The sequence below is a fragment of the Bos indicus x Bos taurus genome, chromosome 25 (assembly GCF_003369695.1).
Source record: "Bos indicus x Bos taurus breed Angus x Brahman F1 hybrid chromosome 25, Bos_hybrid_MaternalHap_v2.0, whole genome shotgun sequence".
NCBI lineage: Eukaryota > Metazoa > Chordata > Mammalia > Artiodactyla > Bovidae > Bos > Bos indicus x Bos taurus.
The window spans coordinates 41,489,048-41,510,494 of NC_040100.1; the positions used below are offsets into that span (position 1 = coordinate 41,489,048).

The 21,447-nt window shown below is 60.0% G+C and overlaps 1 protein-coding gene across 1 annotated transcript; it reads right to left on the reverse strand.

Moving 5' to 3' along the window:
* Positions 1–308: 308 nt before the first annotated feature.
* On the reverse strand, positions 309–11,934 carry UBE2I (ubiquitin conjugating enzyme E2 I). Its single transcript, XM_027526763.1, has 7 exons — positions 11,808–11,934; positions 7,360–7,435; positions 7,116–7,199; positions 6,290–6,362; positions 2,876–2,985; positions 2,708–2,787; positions 309–906 (listed from the first exon to the last, which is right to left on the reverse strand). The coding sequence occupies exons 2-7, from the start codon at positions 7,423–7,425 to the stop codon at positions 843–845; spliced, it is 477 nt and encodes a 158-aa protein (XP_027382564.1). The 5' UTR covers positions 7,426–7,435; positions 11,808–11,934; the 3' UTR covers positions 309–842.
* Positions 11,935–21,447: the final 9,513 nt, after the last annotated feature.

Genomic DNA, 21,447 nt, shown 5'->3' on the forward strand with positions numbered 1-21,447 from the left:
CTGCAGTCTGGGCCCCATTGCCCGGCCCGGCAGCCCTCAGCCACACGTCGGCACTGGGGGTGAGCCGCCTGGACCATGGTCTTCCCGCCTGCCTGGCCTGGGTCAGCGTCTCCTGCTCCTGATGCCTGGGCCTGCGAGCTTGACAAGCCTCTGGATGCCAGTTCCGGCCTGACCAGACCTGACCCTCCGGCGCCCGCAGCCCCGAGCCCAGAGTGGCGGGGAGAGAATGCCTGCCACTGTTAACAGAGGACGGGGCCGGGGGCACATGGAGGCCACCTCCTCACTTTTAATGATGATAATGCAACAAAAACCTTTATATAAACAGTTTATTTACTCTAAACAGCAACACAGACAAACGCCATATAAACACAAAGGAAGTGATGTGGAAACGCGACGCTGGCTGGCTGGGGCTCTGGGGCTCTGGGGCTCTGGGGGCGGGCGGCTCTGCTTTCCGGCGTCGTGCGGCCAGCGGGAGGCTAAGTGCAGCTCTGGGCGGCGTGGAGCATGCCTGCGTCCGCGAGCGAAGGGAACGCGCTCCTCGGGACTCATCCAAGTATAAAAGTTTATAATTTTACAGCAGTTGAAATACTGACATCAATATTAAAATAAAAGCAAGTTTTACATAACAATCAAAAATACAAAAGACTGAAGGAAGAGACCCTGTATGAAAAACTGGGCGATTCAGCGAGTCGAGACTGTACCAGTGGCGGAAATGGAAAATGGCGCCCGCCCACCCTCCCCAGGTGACCAGTAATTGTAGAGCAACGTTAGATTTGCAAAAATGTTGTAAACAAGTTCTTGCCAAACCAATCCCTTCCTTTTACGATGCCACAGGTCGCTGCTTATGAGGGAGCAAACTTCTTGGCTTGTGCTCGAACCCTTTTCTCGTATTCCACTCTGTTTTGGCTGAGGAGGTCAAAAGAGAGACATGTTAGAAGGTGCAGCTGCCGCCCGAGCTGTACCGGGAGCCTGCGGCAGCCCGCGCACTCACCGGTCAGCAGGAGCAACAGCTCCTCTGTCTCTGAGGCAGCCTCCACCACCCTGGTCAGTGGAGGAGACAGAGCGTCCGCACACCTGCCTCAAAACCAGACAAGCCCCGGGGGTCTGCCCCTGGCTCTCAGCGCTGCCCGTGGGAAGCTTACAGCCGGGGGCTCCAGAGTGAGAACCGCTATTGATGAAAGGGGCGCTGTGCCCCAGGGGGGAGACGACACTTACAACTGAGGCTCATCAGGGACGCGCACACAGGTGTGTGAAAGAAAGGAAGCCAGGGCCCCTCAAGCTGTGCTCACAACAAGCGTGGCCCCTCAGAGTGCCGACCCCAGCCTGAGGCCCAGTGGTCACCTCCAGCCAGGCGTGGGGTGGCAGAAGCTGCCCTGCTGAGCCCTGGCACCCTGCCTGCAGCCTCCCTAGGGAACGGCTGCAGCACCCGCAGAGGGAGAGCTCGAGCTGCCCTGCAAGCCGGGAACGAGGCAGAGCAACCAGAGCCTGCAGCAGACTGACTGCACCCCAGGGGACGTGGGCGTGTGGGCCAGCACCAGCCACACCACTGGGGAGACCTTGGGCGCAGATGCTGCGGAGTGGTGTCCCCACAGCACCCGGCCGCACACCACCACCAACACAGAAACCCAGGAAAACCGGCCTGAGGCACTGCTCCCCAAGCTCACGGGTACAGGAGACTCCCTGACTTCGTGGGCCATGCTCCTGTTGCAGGGCTCAGCTCGGGTGCATACCCGCTGGCCTTACCTACTAAGGCTGCAGAACTGAGCACCCAGCACCCAGCTTGGGGTCAGGCAGAAGTCAGTGTACAACCAACCTGGCAGTGAGAACGTGCTCGCTAGAACCACGAGTGATGCTCCCAATGGGGACCCAAGGAGGCAGGGGGACTGAAGGCTGGAGGTGAGTGGGCCGGGGGCTCAGGGACTGGACCTCTGCCCTGCCGGGGGTGGGCACCATGCTGCCCTTGGCCAGTACTGGGCCTCCACCCGGGGACCTGAGCCGTTCTGGGGAAGCAACTTGGTGCTTCTCTCACGGAACTCAGGCAGCTGGGGTGCTGGCCACTCAGCGGGGCCTGAGAACAGCCGCAGTCTTGGCTTCACCACCTCCCCATGCTCTCCAGGAAGGACAGGCCCTGGGTGCCAAGCCATCACGGCACTGGGGCTCCCTTCCCCCAGTCCCGAGGGAAGGGTGGGGCTGGGGTGCCGGGGCCCCCAGCCTGGCTAAACGCCCTGCCCAGGCCAGCCTGGGAAGGACCAGAGCACCAGGTGTAATGGGTGCTTCCAGACTCCATCACCCCAGCCTCCTCCCTCAGTGCCGACCCTGGACACAGGCCCCGAGGGACACACAGCAAACGGCTGGGCGTGAAGCAGACACCTGGCTTCGTACCCTACTGCTGCCCCCGCCCCCTGGAGAGGCACCAAGCCCGGGCGGGACAGGGAAGAGGGGCTGGGAGACCCGGGGGCCGCAGCAAGGCCAAGGCAGGAGGCTGGCGTCCCTGGTTGAGTGGGCTGCTGGTCACCCCTCCTCCAGGGCCCACACCCAGAGAAACGTTCCCACTGAGCCGGATCAGGGCTCAGACACAAAGCGGTCAGCCCCCGACCTCCGCCTCCTGACACCCCATCACCCGCTCTCCCGCCCGCCAGGGGCGGCCTAGACTGGCCTTCAGGGAGGCCAAGGAGAGGGTGCAGCGAGCGAGCGGGTCACTACTGACCAGTAGATCGTGTAGGCCTCTGCTTGAGCTGGGTCTTGGATATTTGGTTCGTTTAGAAGTTCCTGTATTCCTAATAAGATCTGCATGAGAGAGAACAGAGTGGTGGGAAGGGCAGGCTCTCCGGCCGCGGGCTGGGCTCCACTGGGGAGGGTGGGCATGGGCGCGTACCTGCTTGATGGTGATGGCTGGCCGCCAGTCCTTGTCCTCCTCCAGGATGGACAGGCACACTGTGCCTGAGGGGTACACGTTTGGGTGGAACAGCGGCGGTTCAAACTTGCCTGGAGCACAGGGAGGGAGATGTTTCTGTAGGCAGGTGTCCCTCTGCCCAGGGCCTGCCACCCCTCCCCCACACCAAGCGGGAAAACAAACTGGCCTCAGGGGGAGGCGGCAGGGGGAGCGAGCAGGCCGAGCCGACAGGCCCAGAGGGCAGGCCCCGCGGTGGCAGGGGGCTGGGGGGTGTGTGTGTGTGTGATCAGAGTACCGTGCCCTGAACGGGACCCCTGCCCTATGGCCTCCCAGTGGCCTGGCTCAGGAAGAAGGCAAGGAAACCCTGCAGCGGGAGACGGGGGGCCTGGGGGGCACCGGGCAGAAACACAGGGACCCTTCCCCACCAGTGGCCATTTTCAGATTCATCCTGCTTCACAACCAGAGGCTTTTAGGATCACAGGCTCTTTCTTCAAAAACAAAAAACACAGTTCACCTTCTTTAAGGAAAAATATACACATACAAAACTTGAAACTATAAAAACAGCAGGAAAAGCCTGCCACCCTGAGCCCCACCGCAGACCTTTCACTCATCTGCTGCTTTGGCCAGTTTTTCTCACCTGGACCCTTTCTCCTCTGTCTAAACGCATCATACCCAGAAGAGGGCAGCAAGCACAGCAGTGTGGTTGATGAATTACCAAACAGCTTTGAGAAATCTGCCCCGGCCCGGGGCTCCGGCTCTGCCCGGGGCTCAGCCCACCCCACTAACCACGCAGGCCTCGCTGGCAGGCCTGGGCGCTGGCCTACAAACCCCAGGGCACAGCTCAGCCACTACGAATGGAGCCACAAGGCCTTCTCAGCATGAAACCACCACTTGAGCAGATGCTGCTGGTTCGCATGGCGGCTGCAACAATTCACACACTGCCAGCGGGTCTTCAGGCTCCCAGGCTTCACGACTGTGCCAGCCCAGTGGTGCCTGCCACCCACGGTGCCGACGTGCGGCCCGCCATGCCTGGTCAGGGCTGCTCCTCTGGGCAGCTCTTCTTCCATCTCTGGCACGGTGTTCTTGCTGACTTGCAGACGCTCTTTATACACACACACGCAGGACACAGGCCCGCTGTCAGGCATTTGTCCCCCACTTCGAGTCTGTCTCTTTGCTCCTTTAATTTTACTTTTTGGTAGATGTTGCTTCCCATCTTTAACTGAATCTTGCTTCTTGTGCAGGAAGACGCTGGCCCAGCACCAGCACCCTGAGCCCCGCCATGACCTTACCCCGCCTCATGGGCGCGGCTGACCCCAACTGAACACAGTCAGCACCTCCTGTCTCCGGCACGTGGGGGCCCTTCTTTCCTCTGCGCAGACCGTCCTCTGCCCGCTGTGCAGACTCGAGGGCTGCCCCAGGTCTCCCTGGCCTTCTGCTGGGCACAAGTGCACTGGGCCCCTCCTCAGGGAGCGCCAGTCCAGGGACAGGCGTCGCGTGCGGCCTCAGGAGGCCCGCCGAGCGCTCTCCAGGGAGCATTCAGGGCTGCCGGGTTGCCCCCCGCAGCGTCCACGAGGAGCTGGGTGCCCTCCCGGGCCGCCGGCCAGTTGGAGAGCCTCTTCCGCGAAGGGCCGTCCGAGCTGATGGCCGCTTGCTTCTCCTCACCAGCGTGCAGGGGCTCCGATGAACGTGGGGAAAGAACCGACGACAGACACATCTTTCTCTCCTCCTCACGCGTACTGCCCCGGGGGAGGGCACGGTCCTGACTCCAGGGCCGCCCAGCTCACTTTCCCCCTGGTATTTCCAGTTAAGGGCTCTGGTCCGCCAACATGAGGGAGGCCATCTCCCCAGCAGTTCCTCTCCCTCTGGGCGCCAGGATCCCCAGGAGCACCCGTCCCTCTTCTCCCACCCCCGCCCCCCGACCAATCGCACACGGCTGGCCTTCCTGGCCTCTGCTCCTCAGGCCTGCCTGATGAGCCTCGGCCTGGGCCTCAGGACCCCCCCGGTCCCAGCCAGAGTGCCAAGGACGTGACTATTCTCAGCACTTGCCTCCCCTGCGTCTCAGCCAGGGCGACAGCTTACAGAAGTCTGCCTAATCACACTGGACTTGCAAGCAGAGCTGAGAGCAGGCGCGGCCACCCGCGGCCCCCTGAACCACGCACGCACTCGTCCTGCCAGGGCTGGAGGCGGCCGGGATCCTTGCTGAGACGTCTTTATTTTGGCCACACTGCAGGGCTTGTGGGATCTTAGTCCCCCAACCAGGGATTGAACCCCTGCCTGCAGTGGTGAAAGCGTGGAGTCCTAACCACTGGACTGCCAGGGAATTCCCTTTAAAATTATTTTCTGTTTTTTTTCCCCAGCAGTGAGGCCTTACATCTGTTGGATTTACCCTGCTATATTTGATGTCCGTAGTATACTTTAGAAGACGCCATCTCTTGTAATCACATGAAAACAGACTTTTGTGAATTGCTCTTTCATTCAGCAGCCTTAGACTTGGAGAGATACTGGTTGTAGGCTTGTCCTCCAATTCCACTGGGGTTTCCTCTTCCTCTCTGGCTGGATCAGCTTGGAATTCCAATTCAGGGTGGGACAGATAAAGAAAGCTGCTACAATTTATCTCATTTCTTAAAGATGTTCTTTAAGGTAGTAACTTTGTGGCAAAAAATTGAAACAGCAAAGAACAAGGCAAATGAAGTCAATCTCCCTCCCGGGGGCTGACTATCCTTTCAGAAATTCTTCCAGTCCTGCCTTTGTAACAGACAACACTCCTGAATCACCAAGCACCAGAGTGAACGCCGACACAGTCTTGCCCCACGCGCTGGGTATGAGCTAATGCGCTCAACGAACCAGCCACAGCATTTGCTGATTTCCAGCTACCAAGAGGAGGGGCCTGGCCCTGCCTGAGCCCTGCGGACCTGCTTGTGGAAGTCTGCCTCAGCACCACCTCAGACGCAGCCGGGCCGGCTCCTCCCGCGCCTTCTCTGGAGGCGCCAGTGCACCACCCACGCAGGGGCGACACACAGCACCACCAGGTACAAAATCCCAACAGGCGACAAAACCCGAAGCGGGGGAGGCTCCAGACTGCAGCCCTTACGCACACCTGCCTCCCTCCAGGGCTGGAAGCTGGTGGCAGCTGGTCCCTGCTGGGCACCAAGGGTCCAGGGGCCCCAGGGATGAGTCGGGTTCTGAGATCTCAGCCTGTTCCATGCACTCCCGCCACTGGGGTGGAAACAGACTCACGCCCACCGCCCACCTCAGGGAGCAGAGGCTCTAGTGGAGCCGCCGGGAGCAGATGGGAACACGAGCTCGGCTCCCCGGGCCCAGGCTCTCCAGGGGGACCTGGACCACCCGCTGAACACCGTGGGAGCGGCTGACTCCTGAGGACCTCGTCCTACTTACATTTTGGTGGTGAGGATGGGTAATCGTCTTTGAACAGCATCCGTAGTTTAAACAAGCCTCCTTCCCATGGGGTCTGTTGGGCAATGAAACTGGTCAGGAGTGCTGGTGGCCAGGCCCAAGAGGGGCAAGGGGCCTTCCCCAGAGCACCCCCAGGAGGAGGACCCCAAGGGGACATGGAAAGGGCCTTCCCTGGAGGAGTACGTGGCCCTGGACCCACACCAGCAGGTGTGGTGAGGACTCAGGGAGGGGGCTCCCTGGGAGGGACATTCTGCGAAGCCGTCCCCAGACACCCTGCGGGCCCAGGCAGCCTCCCAGCTCCACGGCGCAGCCCCACTGCCAGCGTCCACTCCTGCTGCAGCTTCGTGCCAACCAGGAGGGGTGCAGGGACGAAGCCCTGTCACCACCCGGGCACCTCAGGGGTCTCTTCCTTCCGCCCCTGAAGCCCACAAAAGCTTCCAACGTGCCAGTTCCAGTGTACCCAGTGGCGCCACGGCGCCAAGTGAAGGACACCAGGCCGACAAGACCATCCCAGGTGGCAGAGGTCGCTTCTGCGTCTAAGGATCTGCCAGGGTCTGAGACCCAAAGCCCCTCCGCCCTGGCCTTGGGAGCACCGCTTCAGCCTCAGCACGTCCGTTCCACTCCACCCCTCAAGGGCTCCCCCTGCTCCCGGACGTGGGGCCCCACGGTGCACTCCCCACCTGCTGCAGCCCAGCTCCTTTCTGAAGTAAGGCTGCCCGGGGGGCACGTGTCACTCTAACCTTGTCCCCTGGCCAGGGGACGGGACCAGGGCTGGCCTGGGTCCTTCTGAAGGGGTGGCCCCTCTTACCCCCTTCTTCCCAGGAATGGCACACTCCCAATTCATGAGGTTCATCGTGCCGTCAGGGTTCTTTGTTGGGACGGCCACGAAACCCTGCAAGGGAAGAGCATCAGCATATCGGCACCGGGCAGTGGGCCTGCCCCAGGACCAGCCCTCCAGCACAGCCCAGGCCAAGCAAGGACCCACAGGGAGCAGGCATTCCAGTCAGGGGATGCCGTCACCCTGCCACATGCAGAAATAAAGCTTTCCTTACAAACGGGTGGTCTTTTCTCCAAGCTTTCCTCTCCTGGGCGAGTCTGCTGAGGGCGATCCCCGACATGTTCGCGTCCCTGGAAGAGCCGGGCAGAATGTGTGATGAGCAAAGGTAGCTGCAGGCCCTTCGCCCCTCACCCCGCACCTGGCCCAGCCTGAGACTTGATTCCGAGGAGCAAGCAAACGAAGGGTCCCAGTGGCCTCACAGGCTCTCTGGGCATGCTTCCGCCTGGGGTGTGCATGGGGGTCGTGCTCCCTGGGGCGCCCCCTGTGCCCAGTAGCAGCCCTGCCCTCTTTGTCCTGCAACCCTGGCTGGAGTGACAGGGACCCCGATATCACTAGGAGGGGCAGGAGCAAGACGGGGACATCCAGAGGGCCGGCCTGAGACCTAGGGGGCAGTCACTAAGCAGAGGGACATGAGGGTGCTGCCAGAATCCATGCCTGGGCCCAGCCAGGAGGGGAGCCTGTGTTCTGGAAGGCGGCCCCGGGCAGAGAGCAGCTCAATCACAGGAGGGGCAGGGGCCACACAAGCCCAGCCTCCAGCAAACCCCACCACCAGGCCATCCACAGCCCCGCCACTTCCTCACCTGACACCCCACCCAAGGACCCGCCGCCACGCCGCCTGTCCCCTGGACTTTGGGGAAGTCAGCAAAAGGCTCAGTGGGCCCTGTAGCCAGGCTGCTGGGGCCCCCGGTCACTTCTGAATGCCCTCCCCCCACCACCTCTGGACCCCAGACCTTCAAGGCTGGGCCATCAGCACACAGATCCATTGCCTGACGCTGTTGGGTCACGTCCCAGGGCAGCTGATCCCGCACGCCGACCAGACCAGGAACGGGCCCAGGTCAGAACCCCACTGCCCTCGCCACCCTTCCGCCCACAGGAACCCGGCCCCAGAGGCCACAGAACCTGCTGGGCCACACAGAACCTAGTGTGTTCACTGGTGTTCAAGTCCATGGCAACATTGGAGAGTACCACGAATCAAGTACCTCCACAAGCACGACTTTAACCATACTGAGGGGAGGGTCTCCGAGCTGGGCACATCCGCCGGGTGGCCGGCTCACCCCACCTCGCGCCTCTGGCAGGGGAGAGGCCCAGCACCTGGAGTGTCCTAGGACAACAAGCCGTGCCTTCCACAGCCACAAAACAAACTTCCGCTGAAGACAGGACAAGAAACCGGCCATGCCTCCCAGTGGTGCTGGCCCTGCCCCAGAGCAGGGGACCAAGCCCAGCTCAGAGCTGAGACGGAAAGACCCAGAAAGTAACCTGCCCACTGGGGGAGAAGCCTCAAGTCAAACCCAGGGGTAGAAGGGCCACTTCTCACCGAGGCCCCTGGCCCACCATCACTTGGCTCAAGCTGACCCCCAACTTCTCCAGCAAGCCAAATGGTGACCTTGTCCCAGCACCGGCTGCTGGTGGCCACTCTGGTGTGCCCACGTCTGTGCAGGGGAGCGGGGTCAGGTCAGCAGGTCGGCAGTAGAGCCTGGCCCTGGGCGGCTGCTTGTTCCCAGACCCAATGGCCTCAAGGAGCCAGAACTCTGCAGGGGTCTGGCTCTTGGACCACTCCCCAATAAGTAAGCATATGGGAGGTGGAACTGGGATTGCCATCACAGCCTCACCCAGGATCCCAGGGTCCAGGAAGTGGGGTGATTTACTGCAGACACCAGACAACTGGGTGCCGTGAGTTGTCAAGAAACACGGAGACTTGTGTCAACACAAGGAAAAGCAAGCGTCGAAACTCTAGCTCCCACGCAGGAGGCCCGGCTCTGACCACCGAGGACACTCTCCAAGGCTCTAACCCTGCCCAACCTCAAGTTCCAAACAAGAAGGCCTTAATCCCAAGTAAGCCCGGACCCCAAACAGAATTTCTCTTTGCCACCCGCAACCCTCCAGTCCTGGCCCGCCCACCTCCTCCTCATCCATGGACCTGACGGACAGGACCCCATCTGGGGTCTCCTTCCCTACACATACACACCCATCATGTATTTTCATTCATTCATGCGATGTAAGTTGAAGACCACAAGCGCAGCGGCCCGAAGGCTGACATGGGTATACTGGTGCCCCTGGGTTCTACTGGTGGTTGGCTGGCCACCTGGGCACTGCCTGCAGCACTGGGCTATCCAGAAACAGGACAGAGGGGGAGGTGGTGGAGTCACTTCCCTCAGGCGGGGAGCCAGCAGAGCAGAGGGGAGCGCCGGCCAGCTTTCGTCTTTAAGGTCCTCTCTGGTTAAGACATGAGGGCAGTAATCCTGAAGCCTGAAACCCTTCACTTCACACGACCCTTCTAAACAGAACTCGCCCCCCGCACATCCCCAGGGCCGATGGGAACACCTCTCCCTCCCCCAGTGGGGGCTTAGGGAGGTGCAGGATGTCCTACACGAGCCCCTCACGGGCCAGGGCAGAGCACAGGGCACCGGCTGCGGCCGCCTCTAAACTGTCCCACACAGAAGCTCAGCGGCAGAGACAAGCAGCCTGGCTCCCCGTGCACTGCGAGGTTCCTGTTGAGTCTGCGCTCAGCAAGGTGTCAAGACTGGTTCCTGGAACCTGGGCGGCACACGGGTTCTGGAATGGGCAAGCTGGCACTCCAGGGCTCTGGAGCGGCAGGGCTGGGCCAGGATGTAGAGAAGGCCGGTGGGGTGATCCTGAGTGCCGCATGCCTGCTGACCACATGCCAGGACCCCGCCACAGGCCACCTCTTCTGCTGACAAGGAACAAAGCCGCCTCAGCAGACCCTGTCGGGGTGCCAGCTGTGATTGTCTCAGGTGCAAAAAGTAATGGGGGAGGGGGGGTGTCCCACAAGAGCTGTTGCAACCCCGTCCTTGGGGGTGACAACCAAACCGGGCACCAGATAGATGCTGCAGGCAGAGCAGAGTCACAGGCGCATACCTGCACCAGCCCAGAGAGAGGCTGGCCTCTGGCTCCCCAGGAGAAAGCAGCCAATTTGCTACATTTTAATTACAACACGGAACCACTCCTTCAGCATCCCACTTAGAATCGAATCAGCTTTTCCCAACTGACAGGGAGGCACTTAAGGAGCTGTTAAGTGTGAGGAGAGTCCTCAGAGCAGCAAAATCACTGAGAGGAAAAGATCGGATATCCATGACCTGCTAGAGACAGCCTGAAGCACAGGATCCGAGTCTGGGGCAGACCCTTGAAGTCTGCAGCCACCCTTCTCCAGCATGGGCTGTGCTTGAACCCACGCTTCTCAGATCACGCTCTGTGAAGCCACTTACTGGCTGCAGGTGAGGGCCAGCGGCTTCCCTCTCCCACCTCAACCTTCTCACGGGTAAAATGGGCGATAGCACTGTGAGCCCAGGGGTCAGCCCAGGGGTCGGCCCAGGATAAAACCGATGAAGGCTCGCGGCCCTTGGTGGGCTTTCCCACCCAACCGTAAACTCGCCAGGAGAAGGAAGGCACTGGCTTCACCTGCGCTCAGGAGACCCTCCAGCCCAGGTGCACTTCCCTGGTCTTTCCTGACACGCCTCCCAGGACGCCCGGCTGTTTCCAAAGCAAGCCCGGCACCCCCAGCCAGACTCACGTGCAGCACGATGCAGAATTCACCCCTAACCCACCCAAAAGCAAGTCAGGACAAACATGGGATCCTTCTTCCCCTGCTGCTCGGTAGGTTCTCCGTCCAAAGGCAGGGTTTCCTTGGGAGCAAGAAACACAGAGGACCACGGGCTTAAGAGCAGACCAACGAAAGCCAACTCCGCAAATAGAGGAGTAACTCTGCGAACGGAGCTTGTTTTCAAACCGTACAAACCAAACCAGCTACTTCTATGATTCAAGGACAGCTGCTGGCCGTTACCATCAGCCCAGCTAATCATTCCCTCGCCTTCCTCTTACTCGCGAAAACTACCAGCTCCAGCCTCCGTGCAATTGATATAAAGCGGTCTTGGGACGAGACCTCCCCGTCAAGGGAAGCGCGAACACTCGGTGGGTCCCCCCAACGGCGGGCGGAGCTCAGAGGCGCAAGAGCTCTGGCTTGTTTTCGTTTCCAGGCATCACACGCCACCCCCAAACGCGCCGGCGCTCCTGCAGCGCGCGGCTTTGCACTCTTTGTGCTGCGCGTCCTCTCCCAGGCTGGAACGCGCCACAGGTTCGCGCGCAGACCGTGACCCCGGAAACGCTCCGCCTGAGCGGAGGACTCGGCGCTCCTGTCAGCGCGGCCCGAGCGGAGCGCGCCGTCGGTCGCCCCGGACGCGACTCGCCCCGAGCGCGCGCCCGGGGGAGAGGACGCCCCCACCTCGCGGGCCGAGGCCGCGGTGGGCCGGGGGCCGGGCCGCCCGAGGGGAGCCCGGCGGGCTGGCCCCCGCCTCGGCGTCAGCAGCCCGGGGCGGGCCGGTCCCCGGGAACGGGCCGGGCCGCGCGCGGAGGGCGCCTGCCCGGCCGGGCCCGCCGGCAGCGGAGGCTCGGGCCCCCGCGACCCGGCGCCCGCCCCGCGGCGCTCACCTCGGGCGGCCCGGCCCGGCGAGCGAGGCGTACTAGGCGGCGGCGGCGACGGCGGCGGCGTCTGCGTTCCCTTTGTCTCGGGACTTCCCTCCCGAGCCCGCTCCGCGCGCAGCCCGAGCGCTCGAGGACCCCGGAGCGGGCGGGGCGGGGCGGGGCCTGCGGGGCCTGCCCGCCGCGCGCCTGCCTCGCACCCCGCCGCCGCCACCGCCAGCCCCGCGCCACCCGCGCCGCCGAGCGCCGCCCGCTGCCCGTGTCCCGCCGCCGCGCGCTCGCGCCTCGGGCCCCGCTCGGGAGCCCGGCCTGGAGGCGGCTTTCCAGTCAGGCGGCGCCATGGACACCTGTGTCCTTAAAGGGGCCGCGTCCCGGGTGTCAGGGAGCGTCTGCAAACTCCCCTTAGTGGGGCACTGTTCCTCGCGAGGACGGGCCGGCGAGCGGCGGGGAAGCAGGGCGGCCGAGATCTCCCCGGGCTCTCCGGATGCCCCGCGGGCACCTCCCCGGGCAGTGGTCCCGGAGGTCTCCTTGAGGCTAGGGCCCCGGGCGGAGGAGCAACGACCACTGAGGCCTAGGGATCCCCCAAGCGTCGTAGTAAGGTGACAATCCCTCGCCTACGGCATGCTGTGAAACCCCTTGCGATTGGCCAACTCGGGGCCCTGGGCGGGGCATCCGTCTAATGTGCCCAATGAGCAGGCCCCGTACACAAGACCAAGTGCGGGCCCGACCGACGGGAGGAGAAGTGCAGACGCTCCCTAACCCAGGAGCTGGCCTGGGGGGAGGGGCGCCTGGGGGGGTGGTCCGGGAGGGTGGGGGAGGAGCAGGGGCAGGGCTGGGCCCCTGCGGCCGGGATCTCAGGTCCTCCCCGAACCCAGGCGCGAACGCCTGTGCTTCCCGACCACGCTGGGCGCCTCCCTGTCGGGCGGCCCCCGACCCCTGTCCCCTGGCCCAGAGTGGGAAAGAGGGAGCGTTCCAAGGTCAGCCCCTCCGCCCGTGGGCTCTTTGGGGTCAAGTGGAGGGAGGTGACCCCCCACCCCCGGCTTGCATTCATTCACCCCTGCGCCCTGGGTCTCCTCCTTCCTCCGTTTCCTTCCATCCAACCCACCCTCGGCAGCCCCCTATTTGGCACTGTACTGAGACTGTTGGCCTCCAGGGCAGACCGCCCCGGCCCCCGCCCCCCACCCCCGCAAGACTGGTGTCCCAAGGCCCACGTCTGGCCCAGAGCTCTCAGCAGGTGTTCAGCGCTCCCAGCCCGTCTGTTACAATGAAGACGGTCACTAGCCCTGAGAAGGCCCCGGGCCGGGCGTGGGGTTGGGGTGGGGGCGTCTCCTGGGGCTGGTAGCTCCGCTGGGCTGGGGAGGTAGTCTGCCTAGGTTACCTCTGGGTCAGCCGTGGCCCAGAGGGCCTGGTTATAGTGCCTGGGGTCCCAGGTAACGAAGACCAGAGGGCCCAGACCCCTTGAGCAGCAGGTGAGCATTCCAGGTCTCTCTGAGGCCTCTCTGAGGACTTCAGAGAAGTCCAAAGGGGCTGCCGGCTCCTGTGTCCCCACAGTGACCCAGCGTGGGCCTGTTCTGGGACACTGCCTCCCCTGTCTCTTCACCGGGGCAGATGCCAGGTTCAGGGGCTTATCTGAGACATCTGTTCTCTGGGTCCCCAGCCTTGGTTCGCTGGCTCTGAGTAGAAGTGTGCGTTTTAACAAGTGTCTCATGTGGGCCCTCCATGCAGCACTTGACCACTGAGCTACAGTTTTAAGAACCCCAGGAGCATGGGCTCAGTGCCAGCACCATCTTTTTTGTGAGGGTACTGGGGAGGTTTGCACAGGGCTGCATGGGGAAGTCACCCAGACCAGTAACATTTGCCGGTGAAAAGTGGTGGTCATTGCTGGGGGAGGATCCTGGTGGACTGAGCCTGGTCATGTGCCCACTGTGGGGGGAAGGGGTAGTAGGTGTGATTGGCAGCTGCCTAGAGTAGGGGTAGCACCGCTAGCTCCCTCAGGTGGCTGTTGAGGGTCAGGCCGTGGGAGGTCTATGTGCAGGGGCTGCTGTTTCAGGGGCTGAGTTAAAAAGGAAGCAAATCCACAAGCAACGGAATGAAATTGGACCCCGACCTCACACTGCATACAGAACCAACTCGAAGACCTAAACAGAAGAGCTCAAACTGTAAAACTCTTAGAAGAAAATGGAAAAATCTTCATGACACGGTTTGACAATCATTTCTTGGATGTGACACCAAAAGCACAGGCAGCTAAAAAGGAAAAAAATAAATGAATCAAATGTCAAGATTGTGCATCAGAGGACATTATTACCAGGGTGAAATGGTGACCCACAGAATAGGAGAAAACACAGATTACATATCTGATAAGGGGTTAGCATTTAGAATACATAAAGAACACCTACAATTCAACATCAACAGAACAAACCCAGTTCAAAAACAAGCAAAGGGTCTGAAAAGACTTCTCCAAAGAAGACATACAAATGGCCAATGACCACGTGAAAAGATGCTCAACACCACTAGTCACTAAAGAAATGCAAATTAAAGAGCGTTGGCTGGAATATGGAGAAGGCTTGTACAAGATGGTGGTTACATAAAATGGTTTGGGTTCAATTGCCATGGAAAAATCTGGAAGGTGGGAAGGTCTAGGGCTTGCAAGGACTGCATCTCTCTCCCTGAGCTTGGGAGCCGTCCTCAGAGAACCAAACTTCTGGACTTCCCACTCTGGGGGTATCTGTGGGTTGCAAAGCGTGCTGGGGAGGCATAGGATGGATGCCTACCAACTGGGAAAGGGTGGGTCTTTATTTATGCTCCCATGTGTCCTGCAGAAAGCTGAGCCACCAGGGTTAGAAATATTTGATTGTCACGAGCCTTTCTACGAGTGGAGGATAACGTCACCTGGGGCAGCTGGACATTCCTCTCAGTGCAGAAAGAAAGTGGCCCCAACAGAGCCTGGCTCCCAACCCCCATGAAACAGAGGACATGCAGTGAGGGTGCCTTCCTACCTGGTCATAGGTTCGTTCACTCCCTGCCTTGTCATTGAGTCCAGGGTTAAGAAAGGATTGGTTGGTTTTTATTTTATCTTAAGATGGGAGAACATGTTTGCTATACAAGACAATGAGAGAGAAAGGGTGCTCAGGGGTGAGCTGGGCACACCCCGGAGGTTCCGGGCTCCCATGCCCTGCAGGTGGGCACGCCTGCGAACGTTTTCAGAGCCCTCCCCTCCGCGTGAGCCATGATTCAGCGTCTCCCCCTGGCACCCTATCAGACTCAGCCCCCAACATCTCAGTAGGCATTCTGAGGACCCCAGAGCCGCTGGCCAGGTCAAGTCCCCTGCACTCGGCCCTCCCCTCCCCGCGCTCAGCCAGCTCTGCCTCAAGGGCGAGGCTGAGGCCTGGGTCGCTGCTGTACCCCTGCGCCCCTCCCCTTCCCTCCCCCAGCACCGCAGCCAGGCCTTCCCCTCCTGCGTCCCCTCCTGCCTGCTTTAAGTCCCAGCCCCCTCCCGGTCCTCTCCCAGCGTCAGAAGGCCGAACCCGCAGGATGTACAGCCCTCGATACGGGGGCGCTCCCCCGCAACCTGCGCCCAGCTTGGGGGAGGAGCTTTCAGGGTGCCAAGCGGAAGAACGGGGAGACCCGCGGCGCTCACCTGGCTCGGCGGGCGGCAATGTGACCGCGGCGCCTCGCCCTGAGCTTGGCCGCCAGGTGGCAGCAAAGCGCCGCCACCGCCCCAGCTCGGCGGCAGGTAAGGCAGGTTCGACCCCGGCCCGCCGTATTGCCAGTCCAGACTAGACCAGCCGTGTGTTTGCACACTTAGCAGCTGCTGAAAGGAGGCTTCCTACACAGCTGGATAGGGGGTGTCCCTGTGCCTTGCACTTAAGTAACAGTGCAAACTGAACCACGCTCTGAGTTTGAAGCCTGATGGCCTTACCTGACCCTAACCTGCCCAGATTCTGGCCTCACTTGTCCTTTCTTGTTAAAGTGGGGTGGGGATGGGAGGGAACAAGGATACCAAGACGTGGAGAGGTGTTGAAGTAGCCACAGCGGCTCAAAGGCAAGCCTTTCTCTTGGCTTTAAACTGAGGGATTCTACAAGCACCTGGCATGTCTCCTTCATCCTCTAATTTGATGTGTTTTTACTGCAGGCTCCTCCAGCCTGGGAACTATCTGTGGGCAGGTGTTCTCTGTCCCCACTCTGAGAGATGAGCTTAGAGCCAACACCAGCGTGCTCCGAGGCCACTGTGACAGTCCCTCCCAGCTTCCTGGAGCTCAGACTCCACGTCCTGGAGGACTCCAGGCCCCAGTGGCGCTCAGGACCGAGTGTGTGTCCCTGAAGCTGCTCTGTCCCTGGAAGCCTGTCCTCGAGCAGGGGGACAGTCTAAGAGGGGCGGTGCCAGAGCCCTGGGGCAGGGAGGGCAGCCCGCCTCCTTCCCTGTGTGGCCCACCACCCATATCCAGGGCCTCTGCCAGGCTCACAGCCTGGGCCTTGTCTGCAGCTCTCCACCTGGTAGGGCTCGTGGGGCTCGAGCAGAGGAGCCTGTGGAGGAGTGGACGTGGAGCCGGGTGGTGGAAGCTACTTGTCAAGGAGCCAGAGCAGCAGGGTGAGGGTGGCTGTAAGGTCAGGTGATAAGGGGGCGGCCCACCCCTGCAGGTTGGGTTTAACATGGAAAGCTCCCTGCTATGTGACCCAGCACCCCCCACTTAGGCGAATATGCAGGAACTGAAACCAGGCATTCACACTGAGACGTGTCCACACGTGTTCACAGCATCCCTGTTCACGGCAGGCAAGAAACAGGAGCACCCCACAGGCTCCTCAGGGGAAGATGGGTCAGGAGACCCTTCCATCCAGACAGGGCATGGCGTCCGGCCCACACCCCACACCACGTGGACGCACCCGGCAACGTGCTGAGCCAGCGAGGGAAGCCAGACACTGAAGACCATGGAGCTTGTCTCCCCCTCTGTACAAGATGTTCAGAATGAGGAAATCCACAGGCAGATGGAAAGTGGATGGGCGGTCACCCGGGGTAGGGGGTGGTGGTGCGGGGAGGAACGGGGAGCTGTGCCTTCATGGGGATGGGTTTCCTTTCATCCCTTGGAAATGTTCTGGAATCAGCAAGAGGTGGGAGTTGAGTAACATTGTGAATGTACTAAATGCCACCGAATCCTTCACTTTAAATGGTTACAACAGCACATTCGTAGTTTATATGTGCTTTACAATAATAACGGTGCTAATGGTAATGAATGTCCTAAAATCTCGCCTTCTGGTAACCCCCTCAGTCCAGACGGGTCAGGACAGCAGGTCGCCAGCACACATGGGCCAGACCGGAGCACGCGTGGAGGTCCGTGGGCGCCTGGCAGAGCACACGCACCAAACCAATGAGACAGACAGCCAAACCTGAAGAGCTGGTTGTCCAAGGAGGACCAGAGGCCAGTGACTCACAGCAGAGGAATGAGATCAGGGGAGACAGAGGGGAGACTGCCCAGGTGTAGCTGGGCCCTCGGGGTGAGGCCACCAGGCAGGACCTGATGAGCGCCCCCACCAAGGTTCTGGGTCCCGATGGGCCTCAGCCTTGCAGGGAGGGTGTGTGAGCAGGAGAGTTTGTATTGCAGTTCTGTTTGTGACGAGTGACAGTGCTTTCTCTTCCTATACAGTGCTATGGTTTTTGTTTTTAATCTGGATCTTAGTTAAACATTTGAACAAATTTAAAGACAAAACATGGAACACAGATGTGAGAGGGTTGGGATCCCAGAAACAGAGGTCTTTGCTCCTTGCCTCTCCTTGGTGGCTGCATCCTGCCAGATGCCCTCCCCTGGGAACTTTTCTGTTGGCATCTGGGGGTTGCAAACTGTGTCCACTCCATCCCCTGCCCCTGCCCACCATGGCCTCAGGGGGCCAGAGACAAATTGAAGACATGCCCTGCCCCTAAGGACTCCCGGGATGCCTGGTGCTCTGGGAGAAATGGCCGGACAGGGGCTGTGCTCAACACTGAGCTGTGGGGACCCCTCCCAGGGCACTGGGCCCTGAGCCCAGAGTGATGCCAGCAGGTGGGTTGTGGTGGGGGAACAAGGAGACAAACTTCCGTGGAGATCGTGAGGCCCTGACCACCACCCACTGACCATTGCTGCCAATTCTCCAAGCCAGGCTTCAACAGTACGTGAACTGTGAACTTCCAGATGTTCAAGTTGGGTTTAGAAAAGGCAGGGGAACCAGAGATCAAATTGCCAACATCTGTTGGATCATCGAAAAAGCAACACAATTCCAGAAAAACATCTGTTTCATTGACTATGCTAAAGACTTTGTGTGGATCACAACAAACTGGAAAATTCTTCAAGAGATGGGAATACCAGACCATCTAACCTGCCTCCGGAAAAGTCTGTGTGCAGGCCAAGAAGCAACAGTTAGAACCGGAGATGGAGCAATGGACTGGTTCCAAATTGGGAAAGGAGTGCGTCAAGGCAGTCTGCTGTCACCCTGCTGATTTAACGTATGCGCAGAGTACGTCATGCAAAACGCTGGGCTGGAGGAAGCATGAGCTGGAATCAAGATTGCGGGGAGAAGTACCAATAACTTCAGATATGCAGATGACACCACCCTTATGGCAGAAAGCGAAGAACTAAAGAGACTCCTGATGAAAGTGGAAGAGGAGAGTGAAAAAACTGGCTTAAAGCTCAACATTCAAAAAACTAAGATCATGGCATCCGGCCCCATCACTTCATGGCAAATAGATGGGGAAACAATGAAAACCGTGAGAGACTTTATTTCCTTGGGCTCCAAAATCACTGCAGCCATGAAATTAAAAGATGCTTGTTCCTTGGAAGAAAATCTGTGACAAACCTAGACAGCGTATTAAAAAGCAGAGACATTACTTTGCCAACAAAGGTCCACCTAGTCAAAGCTATGGTTTTTACAGTAGTCTTGTATGGATGTGAGAATTGAACCATAAAGCTGAGTGACAAAGAATTGATGCTTTTGAACTGTGGTGTTGGGGAAGAGTCTTGAGAGTCCCTTGGATTGCAAAGAAATCAAACCAGTCAAGCCTAAAGGAAATCAGTCCTGAATATTCATCTGCCGGATTAATGATGAAGTTGAAACTCCAATATTTTGGCCACCTGATGCAAAGAACTGGCTCATTTGAAAAGACCCTGATGATAGCAAAGATTGAAGGCAGGAGGAGAAGGGGGCAACAGAGGATGAGATGTTTGGATGGCATCACTGACTCGATGGACATGAGTTTGAGTAAGCTCTGGGATTTGGTGATGGACAGGGAGGCCTGGCATGCTGCAGTCCATGGGGTGGCAGAGTCAGACACGACTGAGTGACTGAACTGCACTGAACTGAAGATGCTTTAAATGATGGGCCTGCCGTTACTTCTTGTGGCCCCACAGCGGTGCCCAGGCCAGCAGGAGGGAAGAGGAGGGTGACCAGGGACTCGAGATTGAGGTTATGAAGCCCCACCTCTGCATGCGTGGTTCTTGTGGACACTTGTAATGGCGAAGAATGTTGCTGGTCGGCCTGTGCACTTGCCCTCCAGCAGCCCTGTGAGTCAGCCCATCTTCTCCCTCTGCCCGTTGCTGCCCGCTCTCTCTGTCTCCTCCGTCCAGTGTCCAAACACTTGCCCATCAGACACGGACACGACACTGTGGCCTCTTTCTTCGCCTCCGAGTTGATGCCAGTTACTTGCGGCTTCTTGGCCGTCTCTGTGGCCGGGGTTTAGGGAGTGAGCGCTGAAAGCCGGCGGGCCTTCCGCTGTGAGTTTGGAGCCCCGTCTGCATGGTGACAACACTGCGTGGCCGCCCTCCCCTGAATTTCCCTCCAGACACCCTCGGGAAAATGAGCAGATTTGCCTGCAGTACCCCGCTCCAGTACTCTTGCCTGGAAAATCCCATGGACGGAGGAGCCTGGTAGGCTCCAGTCCATGAGGTCGTTAAGAGTCGGGCACAACTGAGCGACTTCACTTTCACTTTTCACTTTCATGCATTGGAGAAGGAAATGGCAACCCACTCCAGTGTTCTTGCCTGGAGAATCCCAGGGACAGAGGAGCCTAGTGGGCTGCCGTCAATGGGGTTGCACAGAGTTGGACACGACTGAAGCGACTTAGCAGCAGCAGCAGCACGTCACAGTGGGGTCAGAAGGGTTGATGTTTGATGACAGCCACCTCGAATGGCATTTTGTTTCCCTTCTCTGGAGAGTTTTGCAGTCATCACAGACCTGCAAACATTCCTTGTGCAGCTATTAGAGGGGGTGGGGGCACCGATGCGGCTCTAGACTGGCCCCTCCCACAGTTATCCCTGGGAGGCAGGGACGACTTTCTTTCTTTCTCTACTTATTTGTGTTTAAAATATTTATCTTCCATCTCAACACTTTAAGAAACTTAATTTAAAAACCTCTTCAGTTGAAGCTTTTGGCTTTTCCGGGAAGAAAATCACATTATCTGCCAATAATAGTCAGGAGGCTTTTCCCCCATAAACCTCAAACCTCTTGCTTCTGGTTCTGGCTGATCCGATGGCTGTGTTCAGACCATGTCTTTGCCCCCAGTGTTCTCCCTCGGGGTTCTTTTCGGAAGCGGTGGCCCCCCCTCTCTCCCCGGCTCCACTCCAGCCCGTTTCACCTGATCTGGGCTTGGTGGGGTCGGAAAGTCAGGGCCCAGGCTCAGGCTCGGCCCTGGGGGCCTGGGGCTCCTGGCTGTCACCTCTGTGATGTGTCCCCGTCAGCTGGGCCTTGGGAGCCAACTCCTCACCCACACCCACCACCGTGGGTGGATGGATGGTGGGGGGTCGGGAGGAGGCCCCTCACCCAGAGCTTGTGCCCGGGGCCTGTAGGACCCCTCCCCTCCTGTGTGCAGACTCTCTCCCCCTGATGGCACCCTGGCCACTTGGGATCTGGGTTGTTCTCTGTAGAGATCTGAACATCTCCTGGGGTTCTGGGGCCCCCGGAGGAGGAGGAAGGATGCTGGTGACTCTCACCCCCAGAGGGAGTGATGGGTCCCTGGAGACCTGAGCTCGCCAAGTGTGGTGCTGTGACCAGAGGGGAACCTGGTTCCAGCTGGGGTGGTGTGTTGTAGGGCACTGCTGTGGCCCCAGCTTTCCTGGAATGACCTCCTGCCTGTGCCACAGCCGCCACTGCGGCTCTTCAGCCCCTCAGCCCCTGGCAGGAGCCAGGGTGCTGGCAGCACGGGCTGGTATTGGACCCTCCCGGGTGTTTGAGGAGGGGGCCCTCACTGCTCCTTCCCCGATGCCCACTCTTCACTCAGCTTCGTCCTCCACCACCCCCTGCTCTGAGACCTTCCTGCCGGGCCCCTGTCCTTGGCTCAGGGAGCAGCCGGACCATGCCCTCAGGTGGGGCCAGGGTCACGGCCTCCTCGCCTCCTCTCTGTGCAGCTCACTGAACCCAGGAGAGCCGGCTCTGGGTGTCCCTGCCTGAGGCTGTGGCCAAGCAGCTGCTGGGTAGACTCTTCCTGGTGGGCTGCCAAGGGTAGGGGAGGTGGGGGCTTACAGCAGTGGAAGGCTGCAGGCCGGGGGTCCAGCTCAGGGTGTCCTGGGGGCTCCGGGAGGACCGCCCAGCATCCAGGGTCACCTGCATCCTTGGTGGTGGCCACGTCCTCCTGTCTCTGCCTCTGTCACCTCCATGGCTGTCTCCTCCGTGTGTCTCCCAGCGCCCTCAC

What these genes read in the sequence shown, in the direction of transcription:
- UBE2I (XM_027526763.1), bottom strand. Translation starts at nt 7,425, where the DNA reads ATGTCGGGGATCGCCCTCAGCAGACTCGCCCAGGAGAGGAAAGCTTGG. An exon ending in CCATTCCTGGGAAGAAGGGG is followed by an intron (nt 6,363 to 7,115) that starts GTAAGAGGGGCC and finishes ATTGCCCAACAG; the next exon opens with ACCCCATGGGAAGGAGGCTT. An exon ending in GAGGCCTACACGATCTACTG is followed by an intron (nt 907 to 2,707) that starts GTCAGTAGTGAC and finishes TGACCTCCTCAG; the next exon opens with CCAAAACAGAGTGGAATACG.